At 33.8% G+C, this 18,048-nt stretch overlaps 1 protein-coding gene across 1 annotated transcript; it reads right to left on the bottom strand.

Annotated features, from left to right (window-relative positions):
* Positions 1 to 4,709: 4,709 nt before the first annotated feature.
* LOC132749430 (S-adenosyl-L-methionine-dependent tRNA 4-demethylwyosine synthase TYW1-like) lies at positions 4,710 to 17,164 on the bottom strand (the record flags this gene model as incomplete). Its single annotated transcript, XM_060739158.1, has 10 exons — positions 4,710 to 6,186; positions 6,563 to 6,730; positions 10,158 to 10,404; positions 10,980 to 11,066; positions 12,157 to 12,214; positions 12,941 to 13,037; positions 13,351 to 13,497; positions 15,703 to 15,854; positions 16,586 to 16,649; positions 16,970 to 17,164. Coding segments are annotated over 10 exons (1,434 nt in total), but the record flags the coding sequence as incomplete, so codon positions are not given.
* Positions 17,165 to 18,048: the final 884 nt, after the last annotated feature.

The following is an 18,048-nucleotide window of genomic DNA, read 5'->3' as shown; positions in this document are numbered from 1 at the left end:
GCTCCATTGTGTCGCTGACAATCTCAAATGGTAAAAATGAAAAGTTATTAAATGAATGATCAAATCATTTTTTTTTCATTTAGTTATCATCAAATCATTAAAAAAAGTAACATAATACACTATGAATTAATTAAGACACAATATTAGATAATTTGACCACAGTTTTGTCGTGTAATACGTAAAAAGAAAAAATATACTTATCATCAGAGAATAATACCAGAGCGTAATTTTGTCAAGTTAACTCCAATGACCAAACAAAATCAAAGCCAAGAACGGGAACACTTCCTGGTGTTATCTATCTACCCGGGTAAACAAATAAAACACTTGTTTATATCAATTTTAGGTATGCTCACAGCAAGAGATAACAGCGCTCTCAATGAGGATAAAACTTGAAGAATTTATCGTCTTTTAGATAACTCATGATTCAGACTAAATGTGTTAGCGACACACATATTTTGTTTCCTCAAACCAGGGTTTTTCATATATTCTGTTTGAAAGACCCTGCTCAAACAAGGCGTCTGAAGGTGGTTCTTACGTGCAATTAACTATGAAACAAGTTGAGTTTAATAATTTATTCCTTTGCACAAATTAAGGCAATACACAATGCAAGCATTTTAGTTTTCTTTTTTAAAATTCAAACACTGTTTTTTTTCCAGCAGATATATAGTGTTATACCCTTCAAGTAATTTTATTTAGTCTACAAGAATTATTTGACACCAGAGAAATATTTCAAACGATAAGTCCTCAACTTCTTTAAATTTGTTATCACGGGGGAGAATCACGCCGTTCGTTACCCAAACAAACAAGATGGCGGATGCGGCCAAAAAGTAGGTTTTCCCTTTTTTTTCTCTGATATTCGTGATGTTCTGATGTTAAAGTACATATAACAACCTTCTCCACAATTTTCCAGGCACACAGGATTTTATTTCATGATGTTTCGTCCCGTACTTCATCTGAAATGCGCGTCACCAGATTCGAAGCGAGAGAATTTTCCACCGGTTTGATCGTGGTAACGTTCGGCTTTTTCTCTAAAATTCACTGTTTCGTTTACCTATATGTATATATTTACTGAAACCACTGAAAATATTAATATCGTGGCATTTTCTGGAAATGATAACGTATGGCGCACAAAATATCAATGATAACGTACGGCGCATTTTTTTTCTGATTAATCGATTTTCTTTATAATAGAAAAGTTATGTTTACAAGACATAAGAGGATGTGTAGAACCAAATTAAGAAACTGAAATAAATAATATTAGTGTCCAGCTTTATTTGTCATCCAATAAAAGCGTTGTATTTCTTAAAAATTCTTTGTGTAAATTTTCTTAGAAGAACAAAGTCCGTTCATAGCAGCCTTTTATTTTTCATAGTGCTTCATACAACTGCGTTTGTGCAAATGGACACGTATAGTGACGAAATAAAGTTAATATTAGTGAAGCAAAATAAAGCTAAGTATGTCTGTATTCATCCGTAGCTGTTCTACAGAAATAAGAAATATTCTCCGGTCGCTATCGCTCCCGTCGAAGTTTTCTAATTCTAATTTCTGTAGAACAACACGGATGAACACTTACAACTAGTTTAAGTGTAGCGTAATAATTTTTAAAACCGTTCTTTCATAAAGATAATGACATCATCTAGGCGCATGAGCGGTCTGGCATTAAAGGTTTCAGACGGGGTTTCCGGCATGGATAAAAACATCGAAATCCAAATCCGATTTGAAACTTTATAATTAACACTAGAAATTAATAAGCAAATTCCAATGTCACTCTTTTATTGCTGATACCTGCAATACTTTTTTTTAAAGAAATTATTGTTTTTGTTGGGGCGTTTGTGGAAAAAAACGCCAGAATATTAGAGGCAAATTCTTGCATGTAATTGTTTTGATCAAATTATGACGTTCCTTTCATTTACAATTATGAAATCCACAATTGATGCGAAGGGACCTTTATTTTTTTTAGGATATGTGTATAAACATACGGTAATTGCGTTTATTCGATTAATATACAACAATTTTGCATTAATGGTTCATGTAATGTATGTTTTTGTATGTATGTACATGTATATGTGTGTATGTATATACAAGAGATCTATAAGGTACTGGTTTAAAGATCAATTTTGAAGATGTTCATTATGTAACTCCTTAAGAAAATTTCGGCTGGTATTTACTTTATCAATCAAAATTGATCTCCAAACATTTTCTTGATTTTTTATATTTTGTTTATATGAACTGTTCGTTATTGTGCATGTTTTATGTCCTCATCGGCTTTAAAGCCTATTGGAATAAAATAAAATGTCTACTGTCTACTGTCTACTATAATAAAAAAAACTGGAAGGCTATGTCGCGTAAATATATCTGACGTCATAGTGGCACGTCTCGCTAAATGGTAGCGTTTCAATATTAACCGCCCGTCAAATAAACAGAAAATTTCTTATTTACTAAATTCATTGAAGTTTTTCGCATCACATTATTTTCTAACTCATTCAATAAATTCATTATAGAACCTACAATCATTCATTGTTCTCTGTTAATTATTTTTCTTTCAATGAGCGACCAGATTGAATAAACACAGGCTCATCTCATCTGGGTGTAGGCTAAGCTAGTCGCGATCAATTTTCGTTTTGTAAATGTTTGACGGGTTCAAATATTAATATTTCCTTATCAGAAATTTGTTAGGAATGATTTTAGACTTTTTCTTTGAAAAAGAAAATATATCAAGCCGTCCATACCTTTTTTAACATTTTTGCTCTGCTGAATGCGTTTCTTCTTTCCGATAAGGGGAAAGAGCATAATTATCGCATAACACTGGCGAAATTTAATGTGAAGACGACACTACACAAATGTTTCCTGAAAGTGGAGGTTTTTCTTTCTATTCTGCATTTTATACAAAATATTCTCAAACTATACATGCACGTGTGTTTTTATTGGTATACAAAATGTATTAACAACGGATATCTATTATGCCACCAGCTAGAAAGATATTTATTTCCGATGGGACAGCATTGTTCAATTAATTATTTCTGACCTGACCAACATTTTTTTCAGATATCTATCATTTCCTTATATAAAAATAATTCATTATCAGCTGATTGGACAAATGGAACTCCACCAAGAAGTAAAATGCGCCGTACGTTATCATTGATATTTTGTGCGCCATACGTTATCATTTCCAGAAAATGCCTCGATATTAATATTTACAGCAGTAAATCTAGCCAGAATGGGCATGATTGCTTACTTGACAACATATTACAACTTTTTAAAGTGAGTGGCTTCAGTTAATATACATATATGTAAACGAAACAGTGAATTTGAGAGAAAAAGCCGTACGTTACCAGGATCAAACCGATGGAAAATTCTCTCGCTTCGAATCTGGTGACGCGCATTTCAGATAAAGTACGGGACGAATCATCATGAAATAAAATCCTGTGTGCCAGGAAAATTGTGGAGAAGGTTGTTATATGTACCTTTACATTAGAACATCACGAATTTCAGAGAAAAAAGGGAAAAACCTACTTTTTGGCTTCATCCGCCATCTTGTTTGTTTGGGTAACGAACGGCGTGATTCTCCCCCTTGGTTATATTCAAAAATATTTAGTCAAAGATAAAAAATTTAAATCAGAAATACTGATTAACAAATGATGAATACACAGCTTGAATTAAACAAAATAAACATTGAATTATAATTATAATTAATATAAATTATTGATAACATAATGAATATCTATATACTTGTAGTATAATTCACTTCCGCGTTTTCCTCTTTGTATAGAACACCATCTGGGACATTAGTAATAAATGTTTACATAAAACCTTGAGAGACTAAATGTATACATATAGGATCGTTGAAGTTTTGTAAATATCGACTGGGTTTTTTATATCAGCGTATACGACAGAACAGCAAGGTGGGCCTCATGCACGTTATGTCATAGTATCACACCTGCGTAAATTAATGCAACTCGATCTCACATATTTCGGTTGGTCAACAGCAAGGTTATTAGGAGGCTCGATCTACGTGCAATGGGGTAAATCAAGATGACATGCGTTGAGGCCATCCTATTTCATGGGTATACCAAGGAAATAGCTTTGGTTGAATTTAGAACATGGCGCCTCCAGCGGTACACATTCATTCAATAACAACTTTATACATGTAGGTCTTTGAAATTGACCAAAGAATTTTGCAAGTTCATAAAGGAAAGTGTTTCATCCAAAATTCGTTTAAATCCCTGCAAGAGTTATGAGTCTTGAAAAGTGGCCTTGAATCATAATTCTGAAAACGTGAATCAAGTTTTAGGTGAATAACATCAGTATTTTTAAGATAAATGTTGCAAACAACACTTTAACAGAAAACTTTTTAATTTCACAGAGGCCATGAAACATACGAATTTCATGGCAGACTTGTGGGCCATGACCTGACCTACTTTTATGATCTAAGACGTATATGATACATGATGCCGTGCAACAAGCTGCACGTAAAACTTTAACCAGTGTTACGCCCACTTTGATGACCCCTCTTTCAAGTAGGATAGCCAATTTATTCTTTGAATAGTTTAGGTAAAAAGGGAGTAGATAAGAACATCTACAATGAATATCCTAAATACAGTGTAGTAAATATTTGACAAGATGACACAAAGGTCAAGTCGCTTAAAGTACCAAGAAGGTCCTAGTTCAAATGTGTCCTCAATGAACCCAGAAAGAAAAAGAAAAAAACATTTTGTTAATTTATGGTTTATTAACATCAATAACAATATGTCTTCAGTGCAGTCTTCAAGGAATACAATGCAAGTAGTAACTTGGGGTATGATCAAAGGATCAAAGTTGGAGCAACATATATTGGGATAAAAACAAAATAAAAACTGAGTAAACAGGTTCAGAAATTAACGGGCACATTTAATTTTATTGAGACCTTTATATAAAATAAATATTATATAATGTCCAACAAAAAAACCCAGCATGATGTTATTGAGGATTCTCCATTGTTTTATTTTTACTTTTTATGTATGTATACTCGAGTATGTTTCTATATAATAACCTCATGTAATATATCATTTTCTAGATAATAAAGAAAATACCAAAATAACTAAATTTCATCAACACCCCTCCACACCATTAATGCCTCTTATATTACTGAAACATATCTGTTATAAAACAGTAAGCAAAACATGTTTCTATGATTTTTTTTATGAAATACTGTCTCACTGTTTCATACTTTTGTACATTTATCATTTATTTCAAGAACACGAACAGCAAATTGGCCGGATTACATATACATATCAAATTGTTGTGTCTAGTATCTATTTTATTTATTTACCAAATTGTAACTTTAAAAGTTCTGTTTGTACTCTGGGTTTAGACGAGAGAAAAAAAACGCATTTGGCGATTACCGGGGTATCTCGTCTTTAAGATGTAAAGAGCTGAGGTAATTTGTTTTTACCTCGATGGTAATAGATATCATGTATGTCTACATAACATCACTGAATTTAATCTAACAACCAGTTTGACCTTTTTAGATGAAGTGTCAATGTTAAATCCTCCTTCTAACAGGATGTATTACAGGAAATGAATACCACATACATTTTTGATGTGGGTATCTAGGAACTTGGAAAATTACTGAGATTTTATCTCACAGGGAGAAACACGTTTGTTATATACATGTATCTCAGATAATGTAATGACTGATTGATGTAATTCTTGTGTTAAGTCAAACTGACACTGTATAGGTCATAATATGGCAACTTTCCAGCTTTGAGAATGGCTAATGATGACCTCAGGTGCCCCTAATTACATTTTTACAGGCAAAGGCATGCACCAGAGTAGAACCAGATTCCTTATGAAAACTATGATGTAATGTATTTTACAGAATATTCTGAGATGTTATTAATGGAGTTTTCTTTACATACAAATTAGTTCACACTTCCAAAGTGAGCTTTGTCCAATTGGAAGAACATTTTCAAATTGATATTCCAATTTTTAACAACCACCAATATCTTTTTTCGACTTTCTGAAATATCTTGTCTCCTTTGGGTCAAAACCTTGTTCTTTGGCTCCAAACACAGCCCAGTGTGGTGTTTTAGCCATGTAGTCTTTGGCTGAAAATGTCTGTTTACCATTACTTTCTTTATAATTTCTCACAAGTTCATGAAATTTTGGATAATCAATCCACGTCCACCAGTCTTCGTCTATCTTGAACTGTAATACAAATGTATATGTATTAAAACCTGAGCAATACAAATACCTCCGTTTTTCTGCTAAGCATCTACACATCAACAAGCTCAGTTTTTTCTGAAATTTTTGTTCCTTCAATTTCATTATATCATTATTGGTCAAAGCTACTGTAAGATTTGACGTTTTAACAAAAACAGTTTTGAACAGCAGACGTTCTAAATAACCGCATATGAAATTCCAATCTTTCATATTTATCAGTAACCCATTATATAAATAACTAGAAATTGCTAGAAACAAGTAACATTGTATGAGGATAATGAGATTAACGCAAAACTCTCGGAGAATTGAGGAATTCACTCACAACTCAAGAGTATTTTTTTCCGTAAAAAATCTAACTTACCCTTTTATGAGCAAGGAGTATACAGTTAGAGTGTTCATGCTCCGATGCTATCTCATAGTCTGGTAACTCATCAGCTATCTGTTTAACAAAGCCGACGACCTCCTCGTGCCAGGGGACATTACTCATGGTCAGACTAGATGCTTTAGAATCTCCGCAATACGTTACACCCTGAATAAATTAAAATTAGATTAATTATATGAATTATATGTAAAGTATATGGTTGACTAAATAAAAGCAGACAATGAGTTTTAGTCAACAAACATGCCTTAAAAAGTATAAGACTTAAAATCATGGCAATCAAGCCATTCTAAAGTCACAAACACTGAAGTGTTAAATGTTTTGACCTATCATTAAATTTGTAAAGTGTCAGTGTAAATTGTAGAGGGTAAACTATATTTAATTTGCCAAATTATAAACAAGAGGGCCATGATGGCCCTGAGGTCGCTCACCTGTATAAAGCCCCCCCCCCCCCCCGGCCCAATTTTTACCCAAGGGCTTTTATTTGTTTATTTGAACAGACTTGGTAGACACCCATAAGAAGATGTTTCATGCAAAACATCTAAGTTCTAGCTCATTAGGTTTTTTAAAAGAAGATTTTTTTAAGTTTTTACTATACACATATGGTTAAAAACAATGACACCCCTCGGGCAGGGCCAGTTTTGACCCCTGGGCTTTTATTTGAACAAACTTTGTAGATATTTACTTAAAGATGTTTCATGCTTAATATCTAAACTCTAGCTATTTGGGTTTTTTCAAAGAAAATGTTAAAGTTTTTGCTATACACATGTAAGGAAAATCAATGACCCCCGGGGCGGGGCCAGTTTTGACCCCAGGGCTTTTATTTGAACATACTTGGTAGACACCCATTAGAACATGTCTCATGCTAAATATCTTAGCTCTAGCTCTTTGGGTTCTTTAAAAGAAGATTTTTTAAGTTTTTACTATATGCATATAGGGAAAATCAATGACCCCCTGGGGCGGGGCCAATTTTGACCCCAGGGCTTTTATTTGAACAAACTTGGTAGACATTCACTAGAAGATGTTTCATGCCAAATATCAAAGCTCTAGCTCTTACGGTTCTTTAAAAGAAGATTTTTTAAGTTTTTACTATATGCATATAGGGCAAATCAATGACCCCCCGGGGCCGGGCCAATTTAGACCCCAGGGCTTTTATTTGAACAAACTTGGTAGACATTCACTAGAAGATGTTTCATGCCAAATACCTTAGCTCTAGCGCTTTCGGTTCTTTAATTGAAGATTTTTTAAGTTTTTACTATATGCATATAGGGAAAATAAATGACCCCCTGGGGCGGGGCCAATTTGGACCCCAGGGCTTTTATTTGAACAAACTTGGTAGACATTCACTAGAAGATGTTTCATGCCAAATATCTAAGCTCTAGCTCTTACAGTTCTTTAAAAGAAGATTTTTTAAGTTTTTACTATATGCATATAGGAAAAATCAATGACACCCTGGGGCGGGGCCAATTTTGACCCCTGGGCTTTTATTTGAACAAACTTGGTAGACATTCACTAGAAGATGTTTTATGCCAAATATCTAAGCTCTAGCTGTGACGGTTCTTTAAAAGAAGATTTTTTAAGTTTTGACTATATGCATATAGGGAAAATCAATGACCCCCCAGGGCGGGGCCAATTTTGACCCCAGGGCTTTCATTTGAACATACTTGGTAGACACCCATTAGAACATGTCTCATGCTAAATATCTTAGCTCTAGCTCTTTGGGTTCTTTAAAAGAAGATTTTTTAAGTTTTTACTATATGCATATAGGGAAAATCAATGACCCCCTGGGGCGGGGCCAATTTTGACCCCAGGGCTTTTATTTGAACAAACTTGGTAGACATTCACTAGAAGATGTTTCATTCCAAATATCTAAGCTCTAGCTCTTACGGTTCTTTAAAAGAAGATTTTTTAAGTTTTTACTATATGCATATAGGGCAAATCAATGACCCCCCGGGGCCGGGCCAATTTGGACCCCAGGGCTTTTATTTGAACAAACTTGGTAGACATTCACTAGAAGATGTTTCATGCCAAATATCTTAGCTCTAGCGCTTTCGGTTCTTTAAAAGAAGATTTTTTAAGTTTTTACTATATGCATATAGGGAAAATAAATGACCCCCTGGGGCGGGCCAATTTGGACCCCAGGGCTTTTATTTGAACAAACTTGGTAGACATTCACTAGAAGATGTTTTATGCCAAATATCTAAGCTCTAGCTCTTACAGTTCTTTAAAAGAAGATTTTTTAAGTTTTTACTATATGCATATAGGAAAAATCAATGACCCCCTGGGGCGGGGCCAATTTTGACCCCAGGGCTTTTATTTGAACAAACTTGGTAGACATTCACTAGAAGATGTTTTATGCCAAATATCTAAGCTCTAGCTGTGACGGTTCTTTAAAAGAAGATTTTTTAAGTTTTGACTATATGCATATAGGGAAAATCAATGACCCCCCAGGGCGGGGCCAATTTTGACCCCAGGGCTTTTATTTGAACAAACTTGGTAGACATTCACTAGAAGATGTTTTATGCCAAATATCTTAGCTCTAGCTCTTTGGGTTCTTTAAAAGAAGATTTTTTAAGTTTTTACTATATGCATATAGGGAAAATCAATGACCCCCTGGGGCGGGGCCAATTTTGACCCCTGGGCTTTTATTTGAACAAACTTGGTAGACATTCACTAGAAGATGTTTCATGCCAAATATCTAAGCTCTAGCTCTTACAGTTCATTAAAAGAAGATTTTTTAAGTTTTTACTATATGCATATAGGGAAAATCAATGACCCCCTGGGGCGGGGCCAATTTTGACCCCAGGGCTTTTATTTGAACAAACTTGGTAGACACTCACTAGAAGATGTTCCATGCCAAATATCTTAGTTCTAGCTCTTACGGTTCTTTAAAAGAAGATTTTTTAAGTTTTTACTATATGCATATAAGGAAAATCAATGACCCCCCGGGGTGGGGCCAATTTTGACCCCAGGGCTTTTATTTGAACAAACTTGGTAGACACTCATTAGAAGATGTTTCATGCCAAATATCTAAGCTCTAGCTCTTAGGGTTGTTTAAAAGAAGATATTTAAAGATTTTTCTTTCGGTTGCCATGGCAACCAGAGTTCTGCATGGAATTAAATTCTTTGAACAATTTTTAAAGGTGACCACCAAAGGAACATTCCTGTGAAGTTTGGATGAAATTGGCTCTGTGGTTTATGAGGAGATGTCATTTAAAGCAAAAGTTTACGGACGGACGACGGACGGACGCCAGACGAAAAGCGATCACAAAAGCTCACCCTGTCACTTTGTGACAGGTGAGCTAAAAAGATAACCAAATCTCTATCAAGTCAATCAAACTAATTAATTTAGACAACAGAAAAACTGTACTAGTGTCATACATGAGGTTTATATAAAGACTGATATCAAAATGACAAAAATTCAATGTACAATTATTACATACTAGTAATATATAAGTGCAAAGTAACTAAAGCACTAAAGCATTTAAGTGTTTGACTTTTCATTTAAAATCTTGAAATTTTACTGTTTTTAAAGCTGACGCAAAATTCTTAAAGACAGCTCCCAAATGACCTTCACCTTTATTTCTATAAAATCTGGGTTTCCAAGTGACACCAGTTTTGCGTAATTTTCTATCTCATCTGTATTGAAAGCCTTTACAAGGGTAAGCCTGTACACAGTTCTCTGCCCTTTAGCTGACAATTCCTTCAAACTTTCTAGAAATCTTTCCCAGAAGTCCTTGAACAAAGGTCTGTCTATTTTCTTCAGACTATCTTTTGTACTGGCATCAACACTCACATATAACTGTGTGACTGGCGAGAGATTTCTATAAAATAAATAGAATTTTTATTATAAAGAAATTTGTCAGGTTATATGGTGCTGTATAAAATGTTATATGGCAAACAATCATTAATAATTTCATACTCAATTTTTGTGCAGATATTAATGTGCTTTTCGTAATAAGCATATTTTACTCATGATGGAGTTTTTTTCGGATGATATTTCAACTAACTCACGATATCTTTTTTTATATATCTGCATTCAGATAAAGTCCAACTACTGTAAAAATTATATTTTATAATTTCACTGTGACATTATCACAACATAATTTCATTGTTCACTGAATGGCATGTTATAAATAGAGGATATTGAATAAGTGTAGATTTAATATTAAATTTATTGAATAAGTTGAATAAAATCAAATCATGCGAGCCTCTGACATTATCGCATAAACGCTATGTTTGTATATAACGCAAAAGGCATCACATCAAAGGGTTATTACACTAGTGTAATATTGATTTTAATAAATGGGTTAAATACACTCCTGCGCCATGGTTTATGTGATAAATAACCTAAACAAAGAGATATATTTGATTATCTTCTGTCATCTGACAAACTTACTTTATTGCATCTGGAAACTGAGCATTTGTAACCATGAATGTGAATATGTGTTTATCATTGAAGGTTGAGGGTGGTCTTATAATATTTCTGATTATATTTTACTCTTGGATTTTACATGAAGTTCGATTTTCTACTACCTTTAGGGTAGGAGAGGCATTGATTATGTGGTTCTGGGCTGTTTTGCCCTCCTCAAATCGTCTGCCTGAACATCGCTGTGTGGTACACTATTTTTAATATGTATATAAAGTGGTTTATATTGGGATTATAGGATGATTTGAATTATTGTGGATGATAATTCTTGTGGTTAAAGATATGAGTTAAGACGGAGGTGGTAAATACTGTCATGTAAAACTCTTGCCCTTGGGTTCCTATTTTCATTCTTGTTGGGTGTTAAGTTTTTCGAGGTCTTTTATTTCTAGTTTTGGCATGTAGATTTGACAATAACTAGAAATGTGTTCAAAAAGTACTGATGCCCCACATTCCACTGCTTTGATCGATAGCTTCACAGCATGGCAGGCAGATAAGGCAGCTATACCAGGACAAATCTACATACATGTACCTCCCCTGACCCTAATTAAGTGGGGCATATGAAATGATATCTATATGTTGATTCTTATCAACATATTTAATGATACACAAATTATTTCAGATACAGGTACATCCCTGCAATATTATTCATCAGCAAAGTAATGGTAAATTATCAATTAAGTTTATATTATTTCATGATAATAAAAAATTAAGGGTGTTATGACGCCAATGTTGGGCCACAATATCACAAATAGTTTCCTAGTTCCAACTTCATCTGTTAGCCTGCTTAGATTAACAGGGGTTTAAATTTGTTAATCCTCAAATAAACCAAATTTCTCAGAAACAATTGATCTTAGGCATTGTGGTCTCTTATCACTGGATTAGTAGTAGTTGTTCACTTGCAGGGAAATTGATTGGTAATTACTGGTTAGTTATCCAGGAAAACTGGTTAGGCTGACCTACCGCTGAGGTATCACCAAAAATGTGATAGTTAGACATAATAGCCAGATAAACAAAAAATAAAAAACAGCCATTTAGATTACGTTATCCAGATCTGTCTCAAAACATGAAAACAACAAATTAGATGGAAAACCATACCTTTAAACTGCTTAATCATGTTAACATGATTTTCTAAAGCACCATTAAAGACAAGTTCTGGGTCATCCATTTGCCATCTCCATTCTGTACCAACAGGATTGGTGTGATGTCTGAAATAAAAAAGTTAGCTTTATATATCACAAAAACTTTAGGGAATCATTCCCACTACTTATGTTTATTTAAACTATAATGGTTACATTACCAACTCGAAGCCATTTGAAAAATTTATGACAAGCAATAATCCACATTCACATATTAGTGTTTTAAAGCCCAATACTTTTACTTTATTTCTTAAAATCTGTTTATTCTTGTTCTACAGTTTCTGACACAGAACTCATTTGCCATATAGCTGAACTCTAGGTTTTAAGGTCATCAAGATTTAATGTTTTTGAGGTTTTGTCATTTAGCATTGGTTTGAAAGACATATATAACAGGTGTGACGCATTTCAATTCTTCTATTATTTTGAAGTATCACATTGATATTTCACATTTGTCCGTGCTGCTATTTCTTTGCATGTTAAGGTATATATAACCATGTATTCCTCCATTTATTTCAATAACATCATTGTTATATAAACTATGGAAGGTTTGCCTTTTCTTTGGAGGAAAAACACATAAATTTCTGAGGCTTAGTGTGCTTTAAAACTTTAGCTGTTATAGGTTATATGTTATAATATATAATTTGTGTGTACGTTTTTCTACTATGGGTACCTCCAATCAGAGACAATATTTGTTTTGAGTCAGCTGGCAAGACTTCGGGGTATGGGGTCTGCTCATTAATCTCATTTTGTATTCTTTCTATTATCTCAGTAGAAATGTGTGCTATGTGTACTAACCAGCTCTTCCTCGTAAACATTGAGGAGAGAGGAACATCATAGTTGGGATTTTGTCTAATAAGCATGGAGGTTGTAATTTGTCAACTAGTTCTAAATACTGAAAAATTTGTTACTGCATGAGGCTGATAATGTAAAACAGTGTCTTGCATTTATATACATTGCCCTATTCCAGAGTTCGAGACATATGGCATGAAAACTTTAAAAGAGAAACCTATCATTGACTCACATGAAACTACCAGGAGGAGACTTACAAGAGGTAAAATGGTACAATCATTCCTATTTTTCTTTGTAAAACTATTGAATGAGTTAGAAAACACGTTTGTTATTTCGCCCTTTTATGATATGCTCAACAGTTTTATGATATCTACACAAAATGCACATTTTATATATAATAGTTTTGGATAATTTACCTTAGTCCACCTGCAAAGTTTGACACCAGAATGCGAGCCTACAATCTTGTATCCCTGCTTGGTGAGAGCTTTCCTCAACTGTGGTGTAACCATTTCCTTCTTCTCTCCTCCATTACCAGCTGCCTCTTCTTCCGCTTTTCTCTGAACCTTTAAAATAATATTACAATTTCTTTCATAGGTTTTTTGTTGAAAAACAAGGTTCAAAGGTTCATTAGGAAGACAGATTTAAGCTTTTTCTTATCACTTACAAGCTGGCTTCCTAAATCAACCAATACTTGTATCATTTGTGAAGACATGGTGATGGCCATAGCAGACCTGTTCTTGAAATTATTTACTACCTAGAGTATGAGATGAATTATGCGTTAGACCTGAGCTCACTTTTTTGGCGCTAACCCCGTAAAATGCGCTACATTTTAGACGGTAGGTAAAACAAAAGCAGTATAAGCCACATCTTCCTTGTCTCAAATCTCATTTTTTTATTCAAAAACAGTATAAGTCCTGAATATGTTCCTTCCCTTTTCAATCCCTAGTTTACCTATGTGCTGTTCTTGAATTGTTTTAATGTACTTTGCGCCTGCATGATAACATTGGTGAATGTCCATAGTTAATGTGAGATATTTTTTTAACATTAAAATTGCTAAATCAAACTGTCAGCAATCAGCTGAATCATTTTGTATAGAATGATAAGATGAAAAATAATACTCAGAAAGATCACAAGTGAACTGGTAATAGAGATAAGATTTTGTATGCAAATATCTTACCTTTGCAGTTTTCATTTTCTTTCATGACTCTTCCAAGATCTTATCAAGGTCAACAACACCTGAGCTGTTCTGTGTTACTTCGTCGTTATTGTCGTCGACATCATCCGCCTCTTCATCAGTAGTGGTCTCATTTGTTTATAGCTTATCGGAAAAGACAAAGATGTGGACTTACTGGAAGTGTACAATTCATATTTCTAATTCTGGAAGTGTACAATTCATATTTCTTACTGGATATGTACAATTCATATTACTTACTGGATGTGTGTACAATTCATATTTATCTACTGGAAGTGTACAATTCATATTTCTAACTGATGTGTATAATTCATGTATTTCTTACTTGGATGTGTACAATTGCATATTTCTAACTGGATGTGTTACAATTCATATTTCTTACTGGATGTGTACAATTCATTATTTCTTACTGGATGTGTACAATTCATATTTCTAACTGGATGTGTTACAATTCATATTTCTAACTGGATGTGTACAATTCTGGTGATATTTTCTAACTGGATGTGTACAATTCATATTTCTAACTGGATGTGTACAAATTCATATTTCTTACTGGATGTGGTACAATTCATATTTCTTACTGGATGTGTACAATTCATATTTCTATTTCAATTTTAACAGTCTTGTCTCATTTAAACATAATTGCTTTGGGGATCATAGTCTGTTTCAAATATCCAACACATCATTTATTGATAGAGTAAAGGTGGGAACGGCTGAAGTCAGCCTCTTAAATACATGTAGTTTATATACTATGTTTCAAAATGCAAATCCAAACCACAATTAGACTTGTTTTACATTTTGTTTCTGAGAGCCATTTATTATTTCTCTGTCTCTTGCACTAGCTCAATACATATTACGTCTCTTTTTCAGTGTTTTTTGGAAGATCTCATTATGTTATTATGAAACTGTGTGTTATGTTCATTTGGGAATATTTTTAAACTTTACTAAATAAATTGAGACCCAAAATTTTCTTCCAACATTGCTAGTTATTTTTAGGCTACCAATAACACAGAGTTTAAAAATCTTTTGCAGCTGTTCAATTGACTATGAGTACATGTTGTCTGTACTTGAAACACTTTCTTAAAGGCTACGTAAGATTCAAAATATAATTGTGAAAGAAATAAAGATAAGTACCTAAGAGCAGAACTCTCTGCTCAGAGTTCTCGATATGCAAGTTTGACATTTTCAATACATGGTATTCAAAACAGTTAGACCTAATGTAACCAATTAAGTATCTGTACCATGCACAATGTGAATGTAATTTCCTACTTTGAACCTAGAACACTACTTAAAACATGTCTGTTTTGATTTTCAAGCAATTCATTACCAGAAAATCAAAATTAATCAGCAAACAGTATAGACCCTGGTCTGACTGCATAGAAGTGCAGGCTGGACTGTATCTATATACTAGTGGCACTGGAAAGTCTTAATATGCAGACGGCAATTAAAAACAGTTCATGCAGACGGCAATTTAAAACACCATAACATTTACCTCATTTGTCTTGGGACTTTTGGGGCTGCTCCTCATCAGCTGCTACATTTCGGGGCCACACCATCCTGGGCCTTAACATTTTACATTGACCACCGTTAGGTCATTTCCAGCCGCTATTGTCTTCGCTTCCCCAAAAGTGGTATTGGGTGTGTCAACTGTTTTTTCTCTCCATATCAAGATGGGACCAGCCTTGCGCCAGAATATCTTACGCCAAGCTCGAAAATCTTCTTCTATACCTGGTTATAGTATAAATAGTTAAATAGTTGTTTAGTCACAAAGTTGTTTAATTTCTTCAGTATTAAATATCGGATAAATTCTTTTAAATAAAATAGGTTTAGAGTGAAGGTGATCTTAGATCCTTTTGGGTTTGGACTAACAAACCCCTGGCAAAGCCATCATCCATGGGGAAAGTCTGAAGATAAATTCCTGCACAGCAATCTGGACATATTTCTGGCAATTTTTAAGCCACAATAAAACCAATGCATTTACCCAAGCAGTGTGGTGTTTGACAGACAAAAAGGTGAAAGGTGTCTGAATTGGCTATTTTTCTCCACTATTTCATGCAAGGCTGTGTATAGAAGCAAGGTCTGGACAACTTGGTTATTGGATGCATCATAAAGTTGTCATTGTATTATATAGTACTACAAATATATTCCAGAACTGGACTTGTAAAAGATAGCATTAAGAGTATCAGTATTGAATTTTATCATTATTTCAAAAGCTTTAAGACAACTAAGATAGATATAACACCTTGTTTTCAACCCGGATATCAAAATGCTCAAGTTCAACTGTGACATAAACTATCAAACATAACCAGTTATAATTAACACAATATTGTCTTTTGTCTTTTTGTTTAAATAAGGAAATGAAATCACCACATATTTTATGATGAGATGTTTGAACAACCTGATAACAAGTGATAACGTACCTCCATGTTTGCTTGTTCACCACATCCTCGTCTCCTGACCAAGGGGCATAACTCTCAAAGCTGATAAATTTATGTAACCACTTTTGTCAATATTCTTACCAACCTTTAAAAAATAAAATCACATGGTTTAGACCTTTTGAAGTTGCAAGGCAAAGTTAAAGCTTTGGTAGATAATAAAATTGATACTTTTCTTTAAAATCACTAATGAAAGACAAGCAAAAAGACACTTTTTTAAAAAAAAAAAAGAAAAGCCTGAATCAATTAATTAATTTTTTCAATATTTTTAGAGAAGAATAATTTCAACATTTCCAATGCTTTTACATACAGCAGTTAAACCTGAAAGATTGCTTTCCATAACTGAATAGTAGTAAGGAATGTAAATTTACATTAACACAAATTGGAAACAACTATAAATTTACATACCACATTGTAATGGTCCGAGTATAAAGAATTTCCTAGACCAAAAACACAATATTGGAGGTTGTGCAGTAATGTTTTCTCCACACGAAAATCTGTAGATGTCTCTTCTAGCCATTTACAGAACCAAGCCGCACTTTCTGTAGGTGTACCATCGGTATATGTTGACACGATAAATACACAAACAGTGTCTGTACCCTGTTAATAGAAATGGATAGTAACAGAATCACTCCTAATGCCTACTTATTGCAAAAGTGAGAGAGCTACCGATTTAGTCATGTACTCCGGGGTTGCCTGGTTCCACCCTTTGGCAAGAATTTCTCTGTAACAATCACTTTAGATTATACAAATTTATTTTAGTTCAGGAAGCTTTAAGTTTTTAAAACACTCCAAACCTGTTACTGGAACCAACCAGTTCTAAGCAATGAGTGTAAAGTTTATTGCTAACAAAAAACAATGGCTTGCCCCCGACAGGGTTTGAACCCAATGGCCAGAAATTCTAAGATTACTTGTCCAATGCATTAACCACTCAGTGTCTGAACTCTGTACTCTAAGACAATTGATCTTGGACATTATGTCTAATGGACTATTTGTCCCTTCAATATTGGTTCAGCAGTCAATTAGGATTAGAAGTCAGAAAATAGTGGAGAAATTGGTAATCACTGGTTAGTTATCCAGGAAAACGGAAAAGATAAATCAAGGGCTTAGAGTAAAACTGGTCCATTTTAATATAGAAACAGAAGCAGATAGACCAGTTTCGCTCTTAACCCTCAAAATGAACCACCAAGACCAGATTAATGTGATATAATTTGGACCAAAAAATAAACCAACCAAACAAACTTCTAATGTTGCAAATAATTTCATAGCTAACATTTCATTTTAATAAGAAAAGATGTTGAACCAAAAAAAAAGAGTAAACAATAAACAACCTCATCCAGCAAGATTATCTTCAGGATCATAATGATTGAGATCTTTACCCCCGACAACTACTCCTCTCTTTGTGACTCGTACAAACGTTTAGGGAAAATTCTGTAATATGGGAAAAAGCAACTAATCAAATTTTAAGCACATATAATTTACTTAAA

Source organism: Ruditapes philippinarum, unplaced genomic scaffold, assembly GCF_026571515.1.
Source record: "Ruditapes philippinarum isolate M1 unplaced genomic scaffold, ASM2657151v2 ctg7062_1_1_1_1, whole genome shotgun sequence".
Lineage (NCBI taxonomy): Eukaryota > Metazoa > Mollusca > Bivalvia > Venerida > Veneridae > Ruditapes > Ruditapes philippinarum.
Note: the sequence above shows the minus strand (reverse complement) of the source record. Positions and strands in the feature narration are given on the sequence as shown.